Genomic DNA, 21230 nt, shown 5'->3' with positions numbered 1-21230 from the left:
GGCATGGCCCCTCCACCGTAGGTGGGAGTGGTTCAGGGTCAGGCTTTCAAGACACTGTGGCCATCAGGACACTGGTGGGTGTTCCAACATGTCATCTGTGTCCTAGAACTCCAGGATGGAAGACGGACATTGCCAGTCAGTCAGCAGTGGGTCTGGGGTCCAGCCTGTGGGAGGAGAGCAAAGCAGAGGATGTTCTCTGTCCTTGGGGTCTCCAGGCCAAGATGCCTGAGTTTCTTTTGCACCTTGGTTCCTAAGGGCAGGATGAGTGGACAGGAGACTCTTTTTTTTTTTTTAATATATTTTATTGATTTTTTACAGAGAGGAAGAGAGAGGGATAGAGAGTTAGAAACATCGATGAGAGAGAAACATTGATCAGCTGCCTCTTGCACACCCCCTACTGGGGATGTGCCCGCAACCAAGGTACATGCCCTTGACCGGAATCGAACCTGGGACCCTTGAGTCCGCAGGCTGACGCTCTATCCACTGAGCCAAACCGGTTTCAGTGACAGGAGACTCTTGAGAGCTCCAGCTGAGTCTGGAGACCACCCACCTGGTGGTCTGAACACACTGAGACAACTGGTGTCTTTTGGGTCTCAGGGAGGGGGCTCTGCCCTCCTCCAGGCCCAGCCCTACAGCTGTTGATGTTTGGTCCATCTGGGCTGGTCACTCCCTGCTCACATTCCCACTGCTGTCTCCAGAGAGAAAAACTCAAGGACAGTTGGACAAATCGGTCACAGGCCACACTTTCTATCACTGGTGGGAAGGAGATAGGCAGCGGGGCCAGAACAGAAGGGGCTTTGAGCTGGCCCAGGCTTGTAGGGGAGCTCAGGCGCTGGCCCCCAAGGTCACCTGAGGGAGGCGATAGGGGCTGTCCTCCGGCACACAAACACCCTGGGCTGGCCCATATAAGCAGAGTGGCCAAGCCCCTTACAATTCCCAGGATGAGGGCTGCACCTCTCTCTCGGCTGGTCCTGGTACTATGGGCGATGGGGACCCTGATGGGGGCTGGGACCCCTGGAGAAGAAACCTTGCCTGGGGAGCCTGCAGGCACTGGGGGTCTCATCTTCCACCAAGACTGGGACTGGCCAGCCCCCCAGGTTTTGCCTCCAAGCAGTCAGCGAGACTCCCTGTGCCTGGTGACACTGGCTGGTGGCAGCAACGGCAGCAGTGCCCCCCTACAGGTGATGGGAGCCCTGAGGGGCTACGAGCAGGCCTTCCTGGAGGCCGTGCGTCGAGCCCACTGGGGGCCTCGTGACCTGGCCACCTTTGGCGTCTGCACCCCTAGCCATGAGCATGCTGCCCTGCCCCTTTTGCAGTGGCTTAGAGTGTGGCTGGGGGAGCCCCGGGGGCAGCAGCTGGTGGTCCTGCACCTGGAGGAAGGTACGTGGGGCCCATGGCTGAGGCTGGGCAGGTTACTCTGCTGGGTCCCTAGCCATCATTCCCATTACATGATGACCATTATTTTCCCAGGTAAGACCCCAGACCCCTCTCTGACCTGGGGAAGACCTATGGCCCTGCTCACTTGGGCTGGGCTGAGTCTGCAGCCTGGGAGGTGTGTGCCCTTAGCTTTGCCAGTGAATGCGGGGCTCCCAGACCACCCCTCCTGCACTGCCTGGGAAGGTTCCCACTCCAGGAAGGAGCCATGGGGTTGGGGCCAGCAGTGGAGTGCCCTGTGACACAGCAGGTAGCCCAGAGAAGAGGTGGTCTGTCCTCAGGGGCCATTGACCTCAGCACTTCCAGGAAGGGGCTGCCCACGTGACACATGGACCTCCACTCAGGAGATCCCCAAACCCAAGAGACCTCAAGGGTTCAGGGATGACAGGCAGCAGCCCACCACCCATCCTGTCAGTCCTCCCACCCGTGTCCTGGCAAGGTCCTGCACCTGGTGTTGAGGGGTGTCCACCCCCACGAGTGTCCCAAGGCCCCCAATTGGGGTGGAGCTCTCCCTCCCTGAAGGACAGGCTTGGGCGAGGGGCTCAGGCCTCAGTAGCTCAGCTGTCCTTCCCCATTATCCTGGCGGCAGTGACGTGGGAGCCAACACCCTCACTGAGGTTCCAGGAGCCTCCATCTGGAGAAATCAGCCCCCCAGAGACGGCGCTGCTGGTGCTGTACCCCGGGTCCGGCCCAGAGGTCACTGTAACGGGGGCCGGGCTGCTGGGCACCCAGGTACCAGGGTTGAGTTGGGCATTCCTTCACCCCCAGTAACCCTTACCCATAGCAGGAGGGGAGGGGTGGTTAAACCGTCTTCACCTCGGGGAAAGGCTCAGGGGGCCAGAGTAGAACCTGGAAGGGGTGCTAAGGGCAGTGAACAGAGCAGGGCTGGCATCCTGCGCCCCCGCCCAGCCAGGCTGAGCTCCCATCTCCTCAGAGTCTCTGCCTATCCCGGGACACCGGCTACCTGACGCTGGCAGTGGACCATCCCGCGGGGGCCTGGCGCGGCCTGGGTCTTGCCCTAACCCTTCGGCACCGCGAAAACGGTAGGCTGGGAGAAGAGGAAGCGGGCGGGGGCGCGGGCCGCTGCCCTGGATCCCAGCTCCCGACTCAGCCTGGCGCCTTCCCCTCAGGTACCTCCCTGAGCACCGCGCAGCTGCAGGCGTTGCTGTTCGGCGCCGACCCCCGCTGCTTCACGCGGATGACCCCGGCCCTACTCCTGTTACTGGGGCCCCGGCCCACGCCCATGCCCGCGCATGGTCGGCTGGACACGGTGCCCTTCCCGTCGCCCAGGTGCGCCTTGGCCCAGCCCAGGGGCACGGGGAGGTGGGGACAGCTTAGCCCAGAGCCCACATCCAGTCTCCGCCTTCCAGTCCCACCCCGGAGCCCGAGGAACCACTACCCGGCACTGGCACCGATCCCTTCCTGGAGACACTCACGCGCCTGGTGCGAACGCTGCGGGGACCCCAAGCCCGGGCCTCGCCGCCGCGCCTGGCCCTGGACCCTGCCGCGCTGGCCGGCTTCCCGCAGGGCCTGGTCAACCTGTCGGACCCTGTGGCACTGGAGCGCCTGCTGGACGGCGAGGAGCCCCTGCTGCTGCTGCTGCCACCCGCCGCTGCCACCACGGGGGACCCCACGCCGCTGCAGGGCCCTGAGTCCTCGCCGTGGGCGGCGGATCTGGCCCTCCGAGTGGCCGCAGAGCTACAGGCGGCTGCCGCTGAGCTGCGCGGCCTCCCAGGGCTGCCGCCCGCCGCCCCGCCGCTGCTGGCGCGCCTGCTGGCGCTGTGCCCCGGGGACTCGGGGGACCCAGGCGGCCCCGGCGGCCCCCTGCGCGCGCTGCTTCTGCTAAAGGCGCTGCAGGGCCTGCGCGCCGAGTGGCGCGGGAGGGAGTGGAGCGGGCCGGCGCGGGCACAGCGCAGCGCGGGGGCCAGGACCGCGGACGAGCCGTGCGCGCTACGCGAGCTGAGTGTGGACCTCCGTGCTGAGCGCTCGGTCCTCATCCCCGAGACGTACCAGGCCAACAACTGCCAGGGCTCCTGCGGCTGGCCGCAGTCCGACCGCAACCCGCGCTACGGCAACCATGTGGTGCTGCTGCTCAAGATGCAGGCCCGTGGGGCGGCCCTGGCGCGTCCCCCCTGCTGCGTGCCCACGGCCTACGCGGGCAAGCTGCTTATCACTCTGTCGGAGGAGCGCATCAGCGCGCACCACGTGCCCAACATGGTGGCCACCGAGTGCGGCTGCCGGTAGCTCCGCGCCGCGCCCCGAGTGGCGCCCCTGTCCATATTTATTCGGAACCGAGTCCTCACCCCAATAAAGACCACAAGCGCACGGCTGAGGTGTCCGTGCACGTTTGGGGGCAGGCGGGGCCTCCGTCAGCCAGCTCTCTCTCGGCGCGCAGGGCTGGTCATCCGGGTGGCACCGCCTCCTCCCTTCGCTACCCCACCCCTGTCTGCAGTTCCCACCCCAGTCAGTCAGGCCCCGGGCTACATCCGGGGTCGAGGTGCAAAGGAGCAGGCGATGTGGGGGCCGCAGCACGCGCTTTATTTCGCTAGAACCAGGGGCTACCCGGAAGATGTCCGGGGATTCTGGCGCAGGACCCAGGGCCGGCTCAGTCTCGCCCCTTCCCGGCGCGGGACTTCCGGCGGCCCGGAGGCCAGTCCTCCGCGTTGGGGCGTCGCGGAGAGGCCCAGGCCTGCCTCTTCCTGTGCTTAGGGTCTCTGGAGTCCCGCACCCACGGCCGATGGCCTTCTTCTCGTGCCTTCCAGCGCTGGGGTAGGGATTCCCGGGGCTCCCTGGCGGGCCGTGGCTTCTCCGGCTTCCATGGTCTCTCTTCAGTCCGCGGCCTCTCCTTCCGCGGCCTCTCCTTCCGCGGCCTCTCTCTCTGCGGCCTCTCCTTGGGCCCTTCGTGGGCGAGGGGCGCGCGCTCCTCCCCAGCGGCCTCCTCAGGGTCCCCTTCCTCCTTTTCTGCGGCCTCCGCACTCCTGGGGACCTCTGTCTTCTCCTCTGCCTGCACCTGGGGCGCAGGGGGTCCCGACGGGGGAGTCCAGGCCTCGGGCTTCAGCTGCAACGCAGTGCGGGTCGATGGAATCAGCTCACCCCCCCCCCCGCCCCCCGGCACAGCCCCTTCTTTCAAAAGAGGGTTCAGCGCCCGAAGTCGCGGAAGGAAACGCTTACCGAGGGCGACGCTGGCTTCTTTGGCGCAGAGCTTGGAGGCACCCATGGCTCAGGGACAGGGGCAGGGGCGTCCGCCACTCCAATCACGACGTCTGAGAGGGGACGGGGGTGGGGGTGGGGGTGGGGGGAGGGGTGCGAGTCAGCCGGCGCCAAGAGCCAGACACACGTCCATCCCAGCCCTCGCCGCTCTGCAGCTCCCTCTTCCCGGGGGCAGGTGTAGGGGACGAGCCGATGTCTCCCAGGACCCGGAGCTGGGCTGGAGTCCTCCGAGCCCTTGGCAAGAGTGCCGGGTCCCCGCTACTGCTGCGGGGCGCCCCTGACGCTCCAAATCTCATTCCGGTTGCTAAAGGACGGGTCCTCTTTCTCCGCGGCTGGCTCATCCTGGGCGTGCAAGGCCCATGGGGGCGTGGGGGGAGCATTCACCGGGAAGGGCGGTGCACTGAGCTCCATACTGGGAGGGGAAGGCTCCCCTCCTCCACTACAAGGTCCACAGTGGGGGGGGGGGGGGGGGGTGCGGGTTCGAGAAGGAGGCCCGCAAAGCCCATCCTGGAGAGGGGCCCCGGCGGACCTTGGAGGGGCGCAGAAGAGGAGGTGCCCATGCTGGGGGAAAGGAGTCGCGCAAGGGGAGACGGGAGGGACATGGGCCTGTTCCTCAGGGAGGGGGACGCCTAAGATTCAGACCCGGGGGCACAGGCTCACCGCGACACAGCTGGAAGGCTGAGCCCAGCAGCGCCACCAGCGAGGCGAGCACCAGGCACTTGTTGAGCGACAAGTCCCCCCAGGGCAGCTCCTCGCTCAGGGCTGGGGGCGGCGGCGGCGGCTGCGGGGGCGGCGCGGCCTGAGCCTTCTTGCGCGCGGGGCTCCTTGGGGCTTCAGGAGCAAGTGTGGGGCTGGGCGCGGTTCCAAGGGGCGGACCTGCACCCTAAACCCCGCTCAGCCCTGCCTGGCTGTGTGGACCTAGGCAGGGGACTAATTTGGCAGCTTCACTGGTATGCGGAGAATATTCCAGATAATTAGCTGAAGCTTAGTAGCATCTTAGCTGGTGTTATGACCTAGAGGCCCGATGCACGAAATCTGTGCAAGGGGCTCGGTCCCCTGCCACCTTGGCTGATTCTGCCCCCGCCCACCACAGCCCCCACTGCCTTGGCTTCATCCCGAAGGTCGTTCCCGAAGGATGTCTGGTCTAATTAGCATATTACGCTTTTATTATAGATTAGCAGAAGCTCCCAGACCTTTTAGTTACTACCTGCGACACCTGGTCACCACTCAGCCAGGAGCCAACATTGCAGCACCCTGTTCCCCCTTCACCCCAGATCCACCCACCCAACCTAGGACCAACTCCCCATGTCAGTCCATACCCACCCCCCACTTCACCCCTGCCTCCTGCAAACCGACTTGCTCCTGCTTTCAGCTTCTCCTTGCTGGGTCCTGGGGCCACTTTGGCCACAGACTCCTTTTCTGTCTTCTTGGGCCTGGTATCCACTTTACCCGCAGGGCTACCCTCAGCCTCTGGCTCCTGAGAATCCTGTGGGGAGTCACCAGGCATCTTGGGTATTTCCTTCCGGTCTTTCCTCTGAGGGAGCCCAAGACCTTCCCATGGACTGTAGAAACCCACCCTCCTTGGCCAGGGTGTCCCTGATTCCAGGGGAGTCCTGGGCTGGAACCCTAGAGCCCCAGCTACTCACGTGGGACCAGCTGCTGGAGTCGGCCAGCCTGGGTGTCACTGTTAGTGGGAAAAGAGGAAGAAGACTCAAGGTCATGGGGATCCTCAGGCCAATCCCACCCTCCCCCAGGCTCTGCTGGGCGAGGGGCAGGTAATTGCTCCCACTTTACAGAAAGCAGAGAGGCACACAGCAGTTCCCTGGCAGGCTGGGATTGGAACCCCAACCGGTGTGTCCCAGCCCCTCTTTGGGGAGCGGGGAGAGCTTCTTATAGACTCCTGAGGCACCAATGAACCAGAGGCGGGAAATGGGAGCACAGTTCACAGTTTAAGCCCGTGTAAGGGTCCAAGTCCTGGTCTCTGAAGACGAGCCTTCTTCAGAATGGGCGGGGGGGCGTGGTCTTCATCCTGCCAGCACCCCCGAGGATATCGCCAGCCCAGTTCTCCTGGGGCCTGCCTGGTCAGAGATCAGCCAGTACAGAGAGGTCCTCACCCGCCTGGCAGCTGCCCAGGCCTCCATCAGGCTTCTCCAAGGCCATGGTTGTCATGGAGATGTCTGAGAAGCAGCAGGTTCAGTTCAGACTCAAGCTGTGGAGGGGGGCGGGGGATGGGAAAGAGGGATCTTGCATTTACTGAGCCCCTGAGTGGGCCTGGGCCTGACCTGGGTGGGGAGGATCCTGAGTTCATGTATTGCCCAGCCTCTGCCTCCCCCCAGCCCTGAAGGACCCTCTTCGTGGAGACCCCATTACTTGGCAAATTCATACTCACTCAGGGCATGGCCCAGGTACACTCCCTGACCCCCCAGGTCTGCCTTGGGACCCCTCCCCATTGGCTAGTCCCTCTGGGGCCCCAGCATCCCTGAGTACACAGTAGAGGCTGCTGTGACCCAGAAAGGATTAGGATCCACCCAAAGTCACAAAGAGATGAGCAAAGAGCTCAAACAGAACCCTGGGCCCCGGGGTCGGCTCATGTTCTCTGAGACCAGGGACTATTTTTATCCGTTGCCCAGGAGCCATGGAATGGGCCAGCATGCGGCCCATCCCCTTCCAGACCTGTGCCCGCTAGGGATCTCCCTCTGGACCATTCTCACCTGCTGTACCTGGCACCTACTTCCCCGCTGGTCCCCTAAATCTAGGAGCTCAAGTTCCAGCAGCCCGGACCCGCCTTGCTCTGGCCACAACAGGCAGGGGAACGGTGAGGGGGTTCTGGGGGCCTCTCTATCCCAACACTGGGGTCCCTGTCTCCTCTCACTGCCTCTGCTCCTTCAGAGCAGAGGCGGAAACTGAGGCTAAGGACGGAGGTACTGGACAGAGGTCGTACGAGAGCCCGAGGTCAAACCCAAGTCTGTCGGCATCGCAAAGCCCTGCTTTTCAGGATCCCCGGCACCTCTGGCTGCCTGTGTTAGCGTGTCCCATCTCTGGGCAAAAAGGTGACTCTGCTCTGGGTCTGAAACAGGGCAGTGGAGGGGCCTAATGGGTGGGGTGTGAACCCCTAGGAGTGTAGGGGGCAGCCACAAGAGTTGGGGACCCCCATGGGCCTCAGAGGTGCCCTCCCCAGACCCCCAGGGACGCTCATCTCCGCCCAGGCCTCCCCCTATCCCACTTACTTCACAGCCAGCATGCTGGGCCTGGTAGACGGGATGGAGATGGAGGGTGACTCCTGGAAGGACAGCAACAGGTGGCCAGAGGCAGAAGGGTGGGCCAATCAGCTCTGCGGCTGGAACAGGAAGGGGAGGGGAGCCAGGCACAGCTGGGGAGTCGTCCCCCCCTCCCTGCTTGCAGGAGGGCCAGGCATTGGCTGAAGGGTGACCCACCCCCACCTCAGCACAGAGTCACTGTCAGGCTGGCCCTGGTAACCCTGGGAATGTTCTTTCCTGTCCCTAAGCATCAGAAGAAGGGGCTCTAGGGGTGAGAGCACCATAAAAGGTGGTCCTCTCGCCTTCTCTGTGGATTCTGTCAGCAAGCCTTTATGAACCACGGATTGTGTGCCACCCCCACAGCCGGCCTGACCGCGGAGCCCAGGGCAGCCCGGAGGGCTTCCTGGAGGATACGGCCATCTTGGGAAAGCTGGGCTCTTCGGCTCATCTGCCAAGTGTGCTCACTTCCTCCCGGGGCGACAGTGAGGGTGAAAGGAGTTGCTCGTGCCCTGGCCGGGTGGCTCAGTTGGTTGGAGCATCGTCCTGTACACCAAAAGGTTGCAGGTTTGATTCCCAGTTAGGGCACATACCTAGGTTGCGGTTTCAATCCCTGGTTGGGGCATATTAGAAGCAACCAATTGATGTCTGTCTCTGTCTCTCTGTGTCTCCCTCCCTTCCTCTCTCTCTAAAAGTCAATAAAAATATTTTTTTGAAAAAAGAAATGAGTTACTCGTATTAAATAAACACTAGATAACTGTAGGCTGTATCATGCCACCTAGTCACGTGTGCACACTTTTGTTTGGTCCAACATCAAATACTCCACCACCCAGCCCAGCCTAGCAGTAAGGGAAATTATTTTGTCATTTTTTTTTTTTAAAAAGTAACAGCTTTATAGAGCTACTACTTACACACCATATAGTTTACTCTTTGAAAGTGTACTATTCAATGGTGTTTAGTACAGTTCTGCCACAATCACCTCTATCTAATTCCAGAACATTCCATCAACCCAGAAAGAAACCCCGCCCCCATTAGCAGTAGCTCTACAAACCCTCATCTCCCCCAGCCCCTGGCAACCTCTAACCCAATTCCTGTCTCTGTGGATTTGCCTGTTCTGAACATTTCATGGAATCACACACTGTGTGTTTTGTGTCTGGCTATACACACATATAAAATATAAGCACAGATATTAAAAATATACACAGAATTAAGGAAATAGTAAAGCATTTATTGGCCAGTGCTACCTTGGAGGAAGTTGAAGAGCTAATTTCTTTTTATATATATACTAGAGGCCTGGTGCATGAAATTCGTGCATGGGGGTGTGTGTCCCTCAGCCCAACCTGCACCCTCTCCAATATGGGACCCCTCGAGGGATGTCCTACTGCCTCTCACAATCCAGGACTGCTGGCTCCCAACCGCTCGCCTGCCTGCCTTTCTGATTTCCCCTAACCACTTCTGCCTGCCAGCCTGATCACCCCATAACCACTCCCCTGACAGCCTGATTGATGCCTAAATACTCCCCTGCCACGCTGATTGCCCCTAACTGCCCTCCCCTGCAGGAATGGTCCCCCCAACTGCCCTCCCCTGCAGGCCTGATCCGCCCCCCACAACTGCTCTCCCCTGCAGGCCTGAGTTCTTCCCAACTGCCCTTCCCTGCAGGCCCAGTCACCCCCAACTTCCCTCCTCTGCCGGCCTGGTCACCCCTAACTGCCCTCCCCTGCAGGCTTGATCACCCCCAACTGCCCTCCCTTGCAGGCCTGGTCCCTCCCAAGTGCCCTCCCCTTCTGGCCTGATCACCCACAACTGCCCTCCCTTGCAGGCCTGGTCCCTCCCAACTGCCCTCTCCTGCTGGCCATCTTGTGGCTGCCATCTTGTGTCCACATGGGGGTAGGATCTTTGACCACATAGGGGCAGCCATATTGTGTGTTGGAGTGATGGTCAATTTGCATATTACTCTTTTATTAGATAGGATAGAGTCCTGGTGCATGGGTGGGGGCTGGCTGGTTTGCCCTGAAGGGTGTCCCAGATCAGAGTGGGGGTTCCCTTAGGGCATGGGGTGGCCTGGGCAAGGGGCCTGTGGTGGTTTGCAGGCTGGCCACACCCCCCGGCAACCCAAGCAGAGGCCCTGAGATCTGGGAATTATTTATCTTCTATAATTGAAACTTCGTAGCCTGAGCAGAGGCCAAGGCAGGCCAGGGCTGCGGAAGCTTGGCTTCCTCCATAGCCGGGGACAACTCAAGCCTCCTGCTCTCTCCAGCTCCATGGCTGCCGCCATTTTTGTTGGGATTTATTTATCTTCTATAATTGAAACTTCGTAGCCTTGAGTGGAGGCCTGGGCCCGCCAGGGTGTGCGGAAAGCTTGGCTTCCTCCATTGCTGGGGAAACCCAAGCCTTCTGCTTGCTCCATGTCCACAGCTATCTTGGTTGGGTTAATTTGCATACTCACTCCTGATTGGCTGGTGGGCATGACTTGTGGGTGTAGCGGAGTGATGGTTAATTTGCATATTACTCTTTTATTGGATAGGATATTTTTAATTGATTTCAGAGAGGAAGGGAGAGGGAGAGAGAAATAGAAACATCAATGATGAGAGAGAATCGCTACCTGCTGCATGACCCCCACTGGGGATCGAGCCCACAATCCAGGCATGTGTTCCTGACCAGAATCGAACCCAGGACCCTTCAGTCTGCAGGCTGACCCTCTATCCACTGAGCCAAACTGGCTAGGGCAAGAGCTAATTTCTTGAGCTAGAGGATAGAGACAAATAACTTGTTCCATGGATTTAAAGATATAATTTATATCATTATACCAGCAGAGAATGTATTTCCTTTTCTAAATCCTTGCAAGCATTGGTAGAATTTAATGCTGACTTTTTGATTTTGAGAGTTACAGAATTTGAGTTTGCCATTTTAAATTGCATTTCTTTTTTCTTTTTTCTTTTTCTTTTTTTTGTTTTGTTGTTGTTAATCCTCACGTGAGGATATTTTTCCATTGACTTTTTTTTTTAATATATTTTATTGATTTTTTACAGAGAGGAAGAGAGAGGGATAGAGAGTTAGAAACATCGATGATAGAGAAACACTGATCAGCTGCCTCTTGCACAACCCCTACTGGGGATGTGCCCGCAACCAAGGTACATGCCCTTGACCAGAATCGAACCCGGGACCCTTCAGTCCGCAGGCCGACGCTCTATCCACTGAGCCAAACCGGTTTCGGCTCCATTGACTTTTTAAAAATTTTATTTTTATTGATTTCAGAGAGGAAAGGAGAGGGAAGTGAGAGACAGAAACATCAATGATGAGAGAATCATTGATCGGCTGCCTCCTGCACACCCCCCACTGGGGATCAAGCCCACAATCCCGGGCATATGCCCCTGACCGGAATCTAACCCGGGACCCTTCAGTCCACAGGCTGACACTCTATGCACTTGGCCCAAACTGGCTAGGGTTCCATTGACTTTTTTGAGAGAGAGGCAAAGAGAGAGAGGGAGGAGGGAGAGGGGGAGAGAGAGAGAGAGAGAAACATTGATGTGAAAGAGACACATCGATGTGTTGCCTTCCGCAGGTGCCTGGAAGTGGACAGGGATCGAACCTGCAACCCAGGTACCTGCCCTGGACAAGGAATCAAGCCCTCAACCCTTCAGTGGGCAGGCTGACACTCTAACCACTGAGCCACATGCATAAGCCAGGGCTTAAAATCACATTTTTATGCAATTATTAGTTTAATACTTTGCATGGCCATAATTTTTCCTTGCTTTTATAGTTGTGTTTTGCACATTTTGGATTTCTTTATATAAGGTCATAGATTCTTAAACTGTTGTAGTTTTTAGTACAGTTAAAATTAGTTTGTTTAAGACCTATTTTTAATCAAGTAGGACAGAAACTATTATAACTGGCTTTATACATGCAGAAACCAGAGCAGTATTTAGTATATGAAATATTTTTAATACACATCTGTCAGTGTAAAAATTCAGTGGCAGAGTGTTCATATTAAGAATATATAAGCGCCCTGACTGGTTTGGCTCAGTGGATAGAGCGTCGGCCTGCGGACTGAGGGGTCCCGGGTTCGATTCCGGTCAAGGGCATGTACCTTGGTTGCGGGCACATCCCCAGTGGGGAGCCTGCAGGAGGCAGCTGATCGATGTTTCCAACTCTATCCCTCTCCCTTCCTCTCTGTAAAAAATCAATAAAATATATTTAAATAAAAAAAGAGTATATAAGCTTTGCCCTACCAGTGTGACTCAGTGGTTGAGCATCGACCTATGAACCAGGAGATCACGGTTCGATTCCCAGATAGGGCACATGCCTGGGTTGCGGGCTCCATCCCCAGTAGAGGGCATGTAGAAGGCAGCCAATCAATGATCCTCTCTCATCATGTTTCTATCTCTCTCTCCCTCTCTGAAATCAATAAAAATATAGTAAAAAAAAAAAAGAAAGAAAGAAAGAAAAAGAAAAGAATATATAAGCTTTGCCCTGGCTGGTGTTTCTCAGTGGTTAGGGTGTCACCCTTGGACTGAACAGTTTCAGATTTGATTCCCAGTCAAGGGCACATACTTGGGTTTTGGGTCCACTTTCTGCCCTGGAGTGAGGTTTGTGTGGGAGGCAACCAGTCGATGTGTCTCTCTTACATCAATGTTTCTTTCTCTCCCTCTCCCTTCCTCTCTCTCTCAAATCAATAAGGTGGTTTTGTTTCAAAAACAAAACAAAACAAGACAAAAACAGCCACCAGTTTGAGATAGGCGCTGCTAATTCTGGCGCATGCCCTCTAATCCTTGGTGGGTGTTTTTACAAAGCTGTTGCAACCATGGCCACCTTATCATCCGTCGCAGATGTGTGTGTGGATTTGTGGCCAAATCGCAACGGTTTGAAGCCTTCCTTGGCCCTGCTTCTCTCTGAAGTATGTTTGATGCATATTTAAACTAGTCGTTCTGTTTACTTCCCTTTTTTCTTGCTGCTTGCTCAAGAGTTTTTTCCCCCTGAGAATAATGTTAGGAGAAGAGGCCAGGCTTGAAAATAATAGTAACCATGATGTAAGGTGACCCAATCAATTCCTTTTAAATATATATATATTTATTGATTTCAGAGAGGAAGGGAGAGGGAGAGATAGAAACATCAATGATGAGAGAGAACCATTGATTGGCTGCCTCCTGCACACTCCCCATGGGGAATCGTGCCTGCAACCCAGGCCTGTGCCCTTGACTAAAATAGAACCTGGGACCCTTCAGTCCACATGCTGACGCTCTATCCCACTGAGCCAAACCAGCTAGGGCCCGATCCTTTTTTATTGTTACTCTTTAGCATTTCATTATGAAAATTTTCAGTTATATAGAAAGATTGGTGGAGTTTTACAGTGAAGGCTCACATACCTGCTATTCAGATGCTACAGGTAATATTCTGTTGTGTTTGCTCTATTTCTTCTTTATCTGTCTGTCCATGGCTTCATCAACCCATCTCACTTTTTTTTCATCCTCACACCAGGATATGTTATCATATTGATTTTTTTTTTTTTTTAAGAAAGAGAGAAAGAGGAAGGGAGAGAGAGAAACATGGATGTGAAAAAGAAACATCAATCAGGTGCTTCCAGTACATACCCTGACCAGAGATTGAACCCGAAACCTAGGTATGTGCCTGACCAAGAATGGAATCCACAGCCTTTATAGTACGCTCCAACCAACTGAGCCACCCGGCCAGGGCTCAACCCATCTCACTTTTTTAAAAAATATTTTTTTATTGATTTCAGGGAGGAAGGGAGAGGAAGATAGAAACATCAATGTTGAGTGAGAATCATGATGCCCTTGACCGGAATCAAACCTGGGACCCTGTAGCCCGCAGGCCAACGCTCTATCCACTGAGCAACACCAACCAGGGCCCATCCCACTTTTGAAATTACATTTCAAAGTCAGTGGCAGGCATGGAACCACTTCAGCACACACGCCATGTGCTAGAGATCAGTCAGAACATGTTTGTGGCTTTCATGGTTAGGAGAAATTCACATTGAGTGAAATGTAAAGTCTTAAGTGCACTGTCAGATGGTGTTGGTCGAATACACACACCAAATGTCACCCATTTGGTGACATTTCCATCCTCCCATGTATGTGTCTCCCGTGGCTGCTATAAGAAAGCACCAGGAACTTAGTGGCTTCAAACAACACATTTACCATCTCACAGGCCTGGGGTCAGGAGTCCCACACAGGGTGTCAAGGGGCTAAACCCAAGTGTGGGCGGGGCTGGTCCTGCGGGGGGGGGGGGGGGCTCCAGGGAGAATCATTTCCGCCTTTTTCCAGCACCAAATCCCAGGCTCTCGGCTCTTCCTCCGTCGTCACAGCCAGCAGCACAGCCTCTTGCATCTCTGACTCTGATCCTCCTGCCTCCTCTTATGAGGACCTTTGATGACCCTGGGCTCCCAGCTCCAGGGTCATTCCCATCTCAGGAGCCTTGGCTTCCTCTGACCTCTGCCACATGAGGTGACACATCCACAAGTCCCACAGTTAGAAGTAGAAGTCTTTGGGGGTTCCTATTCAGTTGAATATACTTCGCAAATATTTTTTGAAAATCATGGTGAGATCCGTGGCCTCCTCTACCCACTCCCATATGCAGATGTCTAACCTTGCCACCCTGATTTCTACAGGACCCCGGGCATGGACCCTCCACCCTTGACATGCCCTTCCCACAACCTCTGCTGCCCCTTCTCAACAGCTCAGTTCTCAGTACCTCCAGGAAGCTGTCCCTGACTCCCTCTTCCCCCCCGCTGCAGTATGGGGGCCCCTCACCTCTTGTAGACTCCCCTCTCCTAGCAGGCTACCTTCTACCTCTGATTTCTCTCGGTCCCCAGCAAAACCAGCCTGGCCAGGCGCCTGTGCTGACCCTCTGCCTTTATCCACCCTGGCCTGCTGGGCATGATTTCCCCTCCCACAGACTCGGCATTTGCAGGTGCCCCCAGATGAGACAGAGGAGAGACAAAATGCCATTTGGGGGGGGGGGGGTGCGGGGCAATATCTGAGGACATCCGTGGTTGTCACAAGTGGGGGTGCTGCTGCCATTGAATGGCTGGGGACAGGGACGCTGCTCACCCCCCATAGTGCCCAGGACGGCGTCTCAGAGAGTGACCTGGCCCAGAGGTGGAGAGTGGGAATTCATTTCCGCCTCAACAGCCAGGTACTGCAGGCTCCGTCACCAAGGCCCACCAGCGGGCAAGTCTTTCAGTGCTGGATGACACCCGGAAGGAGATTCTGGTCTGGCTTCAGTGTTACAACCTTAGAGGTGGCAAGTACCTCAGTCCCCGCCCCCACCGCCCCATAGGGAGCAAAGCAGACAACATACCCACCTTGCAACCCGGGTGTGAGTCTCCTGCTGTAAGAAATGACAACAGGCAGAGGCAACTTTCAGAACCAGAGCTCACTGTCCCCACAAGGGTGACACAACACTGCTCCCCACCTCCCTGCCCAGGCTGGGAGCCCTCAGACATCTTGACCCCCCTGTGGTGACTTTTCCCAACCTGCCCTACCCTGGCCCCAAACACACCCCCTTTCTCCTCCACCCTTGCAAAAAGCAACCTGCTTCTGTTTGTTTTCCAAGAGGCTGCATCCCCCCCTCTTTTCCACCCGTGATGATTACAAATTTAAGTTTACTTTGGCCGGAAACAGCACGGGGCCTGCCAATGAACAAAGAACCCTCCCCACCCAAGCACCCAAGTCTCGAGTCCCAGGGTCCTGAGGCTTCTGCTGGTTCCCAGAGAACTGAGGAGGCCTGGGTGTTGCCTATGTTTTACCCCCCAGATTCTGGCCTGGCAGGTGAGGAGATCTTGGAGACACCCCACTGCAACAGTCCTTTCGGGGCTGCAAGCCTACCGTGTTGGGGGTCAGCTGGGATCTCGGTCACTTTCTGGCCTCAGTCATGGTGGGTAAACACAGTGGGACCCAGTGACCAGTGGCCGGCCATTGGCAGGCCTGGATTCTGGACTCTTGGCCCAGCATCGCCCGTTTGGGTAAGACACTGGAGAGCTATGAAGAAGGAAAAAACAAATTTCAAAACCGGGAGGCTCTTCCAGCTTCAAGAAAATGTAAGGCCTAAATAATAACAATGATACTAATTCTACAAATAGGAGGATGCTTACGCCCCACCTAGGATGGTGGGCGTGAGCCCTCCCAAAAAAAAGTGTGCACCTCTGTAGGAAAATTGAAAACAATTATAAAGTTAACTGGAAAATCCACTTGCTTTATGTTTTCCCCATGAGCTGCAATCCTAAGCAATGTCACGGATTAAATATTTTTTCTCTGGGAAAATTCTTCGGTTGGCCCAACCACTGCAATGGTTAGTTTTTGTTGTTGTTGTTTTAATCATCTCTATCGCTGTGAATTAGACATTTTTCTTACTTATATTGTGTAAGTAGTATTGCATTCCACATAAAAAGGAATTCAGAGACATACAGGGACTAGACACATGTTTTGCAGAGTAAATGTCTATCAGTTTTGTAATTACTCAAGGTCCCTTTGGGGAGGAGTTTGTGTTTCTGACCCAAATGAACACAGTAGATTGGGAATAAAATTGAGATAAAAATGACTGGTCTGGATTGTGAAAACAAAGAAACAAATAGGAGTTGCTTCAATCCCATGTAACTTTTCGAGTTTGTTTGTGCCTACATGAAACCATGAAACACAGTGGGACCTACAAGAAATGGTAGTGTTGCGTGGTAAGTGCAAAATTTAGTTCTTCTGTGAAATGTGTTTCTGAACTTAACTGCCAGAAGTAATATCTTTGCTTGGGGGAAATTTTTAGTCCACACACGAAATATCTGACTTTATCTGCAAAGAGTAATATTTTGTTAAGTCCAAATTTTAGACAAAAATATTTTACTAAATTTTCAATGCCATTAACATTGAACATTCTTTTTAATTGTAAGTTGTTTTAAAACGTGAGAGACCGAATCCAGAAAGCCATCATTATGACCGATCATTCGCAGGTACGTAAATACTGAAAATAATTTTGACCTATTGGGGGGTGGCGGTCCTAGGACCCCTTCCCCGCCCCGAGAGGTAGGGAGAGGGGGCCCCGCTGGGGGGAGGGACCCTAGTGACGGCGATGGGGACCACAGATGAGACTGGGCCACAGCGAGACACACCGAAAACGGACCCAGCGCGAAGCCACCATCCGGCTCCGGTCCGAACGTGGGGGTGGGGCGGGGTGGGCACGCGCGTCGGGTTCTCGGCGCCAAGGCGGCCCCGCCCCCTCCGCGCGCCCGCAGAGGGACGCCAGCGGGTGGGGGCGGGACCCTAAGCTTTTAGCCCAATCCTCGGCGTGATCTCACCCTCTCTCTCGCCGCTCGCCAATCAGACGCCGAGAGGGGCGTGCGCGCCTTGTTTCCCGGCGGCCCCGCCCCCTCGCGCGGCCGCGTTCCCGACGGCGTAGGGGGCGTGGCCTTTCCGCGGCGCCTATAAAAGCGGGCGGCGGCGGAGACGCCATTTTGCGAACGGCGAGCAGCGGCGGCGACGCGGAGAGGCGCAGCGGAGGTTTTCCTGGTTTCGGACCCCAGCGGCCGGATGGTGAAATCCTCCCTGCAGCGGATCCTCAACAGCCACTGTTTCGCCAGAGAGAAGGAAGGGAATAAACCCAGCGCCACCGTTCACCCCAGTCGCACCATGCCGCTCATCAGTCTGCACAGCCGCGGAGGCCGCAGCAGCGAGAGGTGAGCGCCCCGCCCCTGCCCGAAGCTTCCAGAAGCGTCGCCGCGCTAGCTCGAGGGTGGCGGCCTCGGGGCGCCACGGAAGTCCCGGGAGCTCGAGACCCGCCCCTTTGTCGAGGCCACAATCGCGCGGGGGGGGGGGGCGGGTTCTCGTCTGGATGGGGGCGGGGCGGGCAGAGGGACCAGTCCGGAGTCTCGGCCTAGCAGGCGATCGGGGGGCGCGGGGGCACCTGGTTGGGTTTGGGAGACAGCGGAAATACGAAATCGGGTTTGGGAGAGGGTCGCGGGATTGGGGGGAAAGATTTGGGGGCCGGGTTGGTTCGAGGCCGAGTCGGGCCCACGAGTCCCATGAATCTGCACTTTGCGGGCGCGGCCCATTAGCGGTGACCGAGGGGGGGGGGGTGGGATCTTGAACGCTCCGACGGTGGAAAAGCTCAAACAAGCGGGGTCCCCCGCCAGGTGCCCCATCGTGGCCGCCCTAGTGACCCCCATTTTTTGGCCCCAAAGCGTATCGGTCCGGGTGCGCCAGGCCCCCGAGGGCAGGCAGAGCGTGGCTGCGCCACGTAGGCGGCGCCAGGGGCTTTTTTTCGGGCGGCTGCCGAACCGCCCCGCCGCGGGGATAGGATACGACCCTGGCCCTTCTTGCCGCCCCCTCTCGTTAGAGATGTTTTGGTTGAACGTAGTTGTGCCCGTTTCCAGTATTAAGTCCGATATTAAGTCTTCTACTTGTAGTTGGCAAGATCTTAGACACCCACCACCATCTCCTGGGTTCCATTAGCCCCTCAGCGGGGGGATCCTGAGCCGAGAAGCACACGGGCAGGGGTTTGAGGGGCCCCAGATGGGAGCCGTGCAAAATGGAGGCGACTTTGGGACTTGTTTACACTGCGCAGCAAATGGCTGCTGGCGCTCCCGACTGCGTGATTGTGAAAATCTCCCCGGGGCGCAGGGCAGCTCTGCTGAGATGACGCAATCCGGAGTCCAGCGGGAGGGGCGCCTCCGCGGGCCTCTCCCCCTCAGCGCGTCCTGCCCGGTGGTGGACCAACAAAATGTTGCCGGCTTCTTGAGAATGCGCTAGCATTTCCGATTTTTGCTACAGACTGCAAAATAGAAAAGGGGGAAGCTGAAGTGGTCCGAGTTAGAAGTGGGAAGTAAAACTTGATGGGGAGGTAGGATTGGGTTAGTAAGACTTTGTCGTTGTCTTGAGATAACTCAAGGACGAAAGACAGCACTGAGTGGAATTTTGGGTTGAAAACCCAAATGGCCCAAGAAGGCCCAATTAAGTAACCGCTTGTTTCTCTGATATCAGGGTAGGGGTGCGGGTGGAGCTTTTGAGCTGCCCTGACTGGCGGCTGTTGATTTTGACCCCTTGACTGGTGTAAGCATGGGATTGGGGAGGGCGATCCTGGGTGGGCACCACTCTAGCTGGGACTCTGGAATGCCTTGGCCTTCAGCTTGGTCTGGCTGAAGCTCAGGGTCCTGTCAGTAAAGGCCACACCGCTAACCAGCCTGTTTTCCTCCAGTTCCAGGGTCTCCCTTAACTGCTGTAGTAACCTGGGTCCAGGGCCTCAGTGGTGCTCCTGATGTCCCTCACCCACCCCTGAAGATCCCAGGTGGGCGAGGGAATAGTCAGAGGGATCACAATCTTTCAGCTAATTTATTTTACTCTGTAAGTATCTTGGTCTCTGGGCTCCTCCGACCTTGGGGAGGTGGGGTGGGCTGGGCTGGGCTGGCCACGCCACACCTGCAGCCCCTGCTTCTGAGCAGTGGAAATTTCTTACACACCTGCTGTGTGCTAGGAATTTATTGAATTCTCAGAATCTGAGGATCAGGGGACACACATAGGTGCAAGTTGCAGCCCAGGCCCTTACTGAGCCATAAGTAGCCCTTGGTGAACTGTTTTCGCCTCAGCCTGGGGCTCCCACCCTGACCCTGGCTTGAGCCACCTCCCCTAGAGGTCTGGGAGGCCCTGCATGCAGAAGACATCTTTGCAGGGGGCTGGGTGACGGGTTGATTTGGTGCTTTTCTGGGTTTTCCAAATTGTGGCATTGAGGAGGGAGATTGACCACCCAGTCTGTGAGGGTTGATGTCTAAGGTTTGAACTGGTTCTTTCCTTTCACAGGATAATAGGCTGAATGTAACAGAGGAACTAACGTCTAATAACAAGACGAGAATTCTCAATGTCCAGACCAGGCTCACAGATGCCAAACACGTTAACTGGAGAGCAGTGCTGAGCAGCAGCTGCCTCTACATCGAGATCCCAGGCGGAGCTCTGCCAGAGGGGAGCAAAGACAGGTGAGGGCCAGCCTGTGGTGTCCTCACTCCTAGGGGAGGCGGGAAACCAGAGTCTAGAGTCGGGCCGGCCATCCCTTTTTTGAGTAGTGGTCCAGCAGTTTTCGGGAGATCCTCCACAGGGGACACTGAGCCATATTTATGGACATCTGGTTGTCACATCTGGGGGGGTGCCCCCTTAGGGTTGATCCTGGCATTGAGGGGATGGGATCAGGGGTGCTCAACCTCCCACACAGAGAATGACCCAGCCCCAGTGCCTCTAGGTCTATACCTGGAAGTTGTGCTCCCATAAATCAAGCCCTTTAAGAGAAGTGGGAGGTGCAGGCTGGGCACGTGAGGTTGGACAGATCCTGACAGTTGCACTTCAGCTTTGCAGTTCTTCTCGAGTTTGCAGAGGAGCAGCTGCATGCTGACCATGTCTTCATTTGCTTCCACAAGAACCGTGATGACAGAGGTAGGTGACCACCCATCACCAGCTGCTCTTGCAGGGATAAAAGGAGAAGGCACCCACTCCCCTGACCCTGGGGTGGAGACCTGTGGCCTAAGGTCCTGTTGTCAAATCTTGGTCATGCTGTTCACGGGACCCTAATGAGCATCCTCAGTCTGTTCCGTCCGTCCGTCCCCCGTCTCCGTCCCCCCCCCCCCCCCCCCCGATATTGCTGCAGCCCCTTGGAGGCTTCTGTTAGGGGCCATCTGTGAAGGTGGGCGGGCACAGAGCCCAGGTTGCTGGAGGCCAGCAGGCTCAGATGCAGTTTTCCCCCACAGCCGCTCTGCTCCGCACCTTCAGCTTTATGGGCTTTGAGATTGTGAGACCGGGGCACCCCCTTGTCCCCAAGAGACCCGACGCTTGCTTCATGGCCTACACATTTGAGAGAGAGTCTTCTGACGAGGACGAGTAGCAGCTGCACCACCTGCACCCTCACCTTTGCCACCACTGACAGATCATCGCAGATCGTAGCCCCTTTGTGTGTCTCGCTTTGTGCTGGTGGTGTGACCAACGGCTGCACTGGGGTGCAAATGTCAGGCCTGCTCCCCTCTTCTGGGTTTTGTCCGCATGTTGTAATTGTGCAAATAAATGCTCACTCCAAATTAGCGGTATATTTCTTGAAGTTTAATATTGTGTTTGTGATACTGAAGTATTTGCTTTAATTCTAAATAAAAGTTTATATTTTACTTTTTTATTGCTGGTTTAAGGTGATACAGATTATCCTTGTACTTCAAGCAGGAGTTTTCTCATTTGAAGTTTGGAAACAGTTTTAGGTCTTAACTTGGAAAGATAGGTATTAATCGACCCTTCTATTGCTTTGAAAAAATCTGAATAAAAATGATTACATCTAAGACCTGTCTGGCTCAGTGGTGTTAACTTG

General features: G+C 56.1%; 3 protein-coding genes across 3 annotated transcripts; 2 read left to right on the top strand and 1 right to left on the bottom strand.

Annotated features, from left to right (window-relative positions):
• Window positions 1–941: 941 nt before the first annotated feature.
• AMH (anti-Mullerian hormone) lies at window positions 942–3731 on the top strand (the record flags this gene model as incomplete). The annotated part of the gene is made up of 5 exons (XM_079773042.1): window positions 942–1380; window positions 2024–2166; window positions 2369–2477; window positions 2565–2724; window positions 2805–3731. 5 exons carry the CDS (start codon window positions 942–944, stop codon window positions 3676–3678), a joined length of 1725 nt encoding a protein of 574 aa, XP_079629168.1. The 3' UTR covers window positions 3679–3731.
• Window positions 3732–4039: 308 nt separating this feature from the next.
• JSRP1 (junctional sarcoplasmic reticulum protein 1) lies at window positions 4040–6813 on the bottom strand (the record flags this gene model as incomplete). The annotated part of the gene is made up of 6 exons (XM_079772395.1): window positions 4040–4492; window positions 4606–4697; window positions 5305–5475; window positions 6001–6130; window positions 6291–6328; window positions 6759–6813. 6 exons carry the CDS (start codon window positions 6811–6813, stop codon window positions 4040–4042), a joined length of 939 nt encoding a protein of 312 aa, XP_079628521.1.
• A 10528-nt stretch (window positions 6814–17341) lies between these two features.
• OAZ1 (ornithine decarboxylase antizyme 1) lies at window positions 17342–21201 on the top strand. Its single transcript, XM_079771521.1, is given in 6 exon segments — window positions 17342–17577; window positions 19095–19152; window positions 19154–19240; window positions 19694–19866; window positions 20232–20317; window positions 20629–21201. Coding segments are annotated over 6 exon segments (684 nt in total). The 5' UTR covers window positions 17342–17431; the 3' UTR covers window positions 20763–21201.
• The last annotated feature ends 29 nt before the right edge of the window (window positions 21202–21230 follow it).

Source organism: Cnephaeus nilssonii (genome assembly GCF_951640355.1).
Source record: "Cnephaeus nilssonii genome assembly, chromosome: 5".
Taxonomy (NCBI): Eukaryota; Metazoa; Chordata; class Mammalia; order Chiroptera; family Vespertilionidae; genus Cnephaeus; species Cnephaeus nilssonii.
This window is presented reverse-complemented; position numbering and strand designations above follow the sequence as displayed.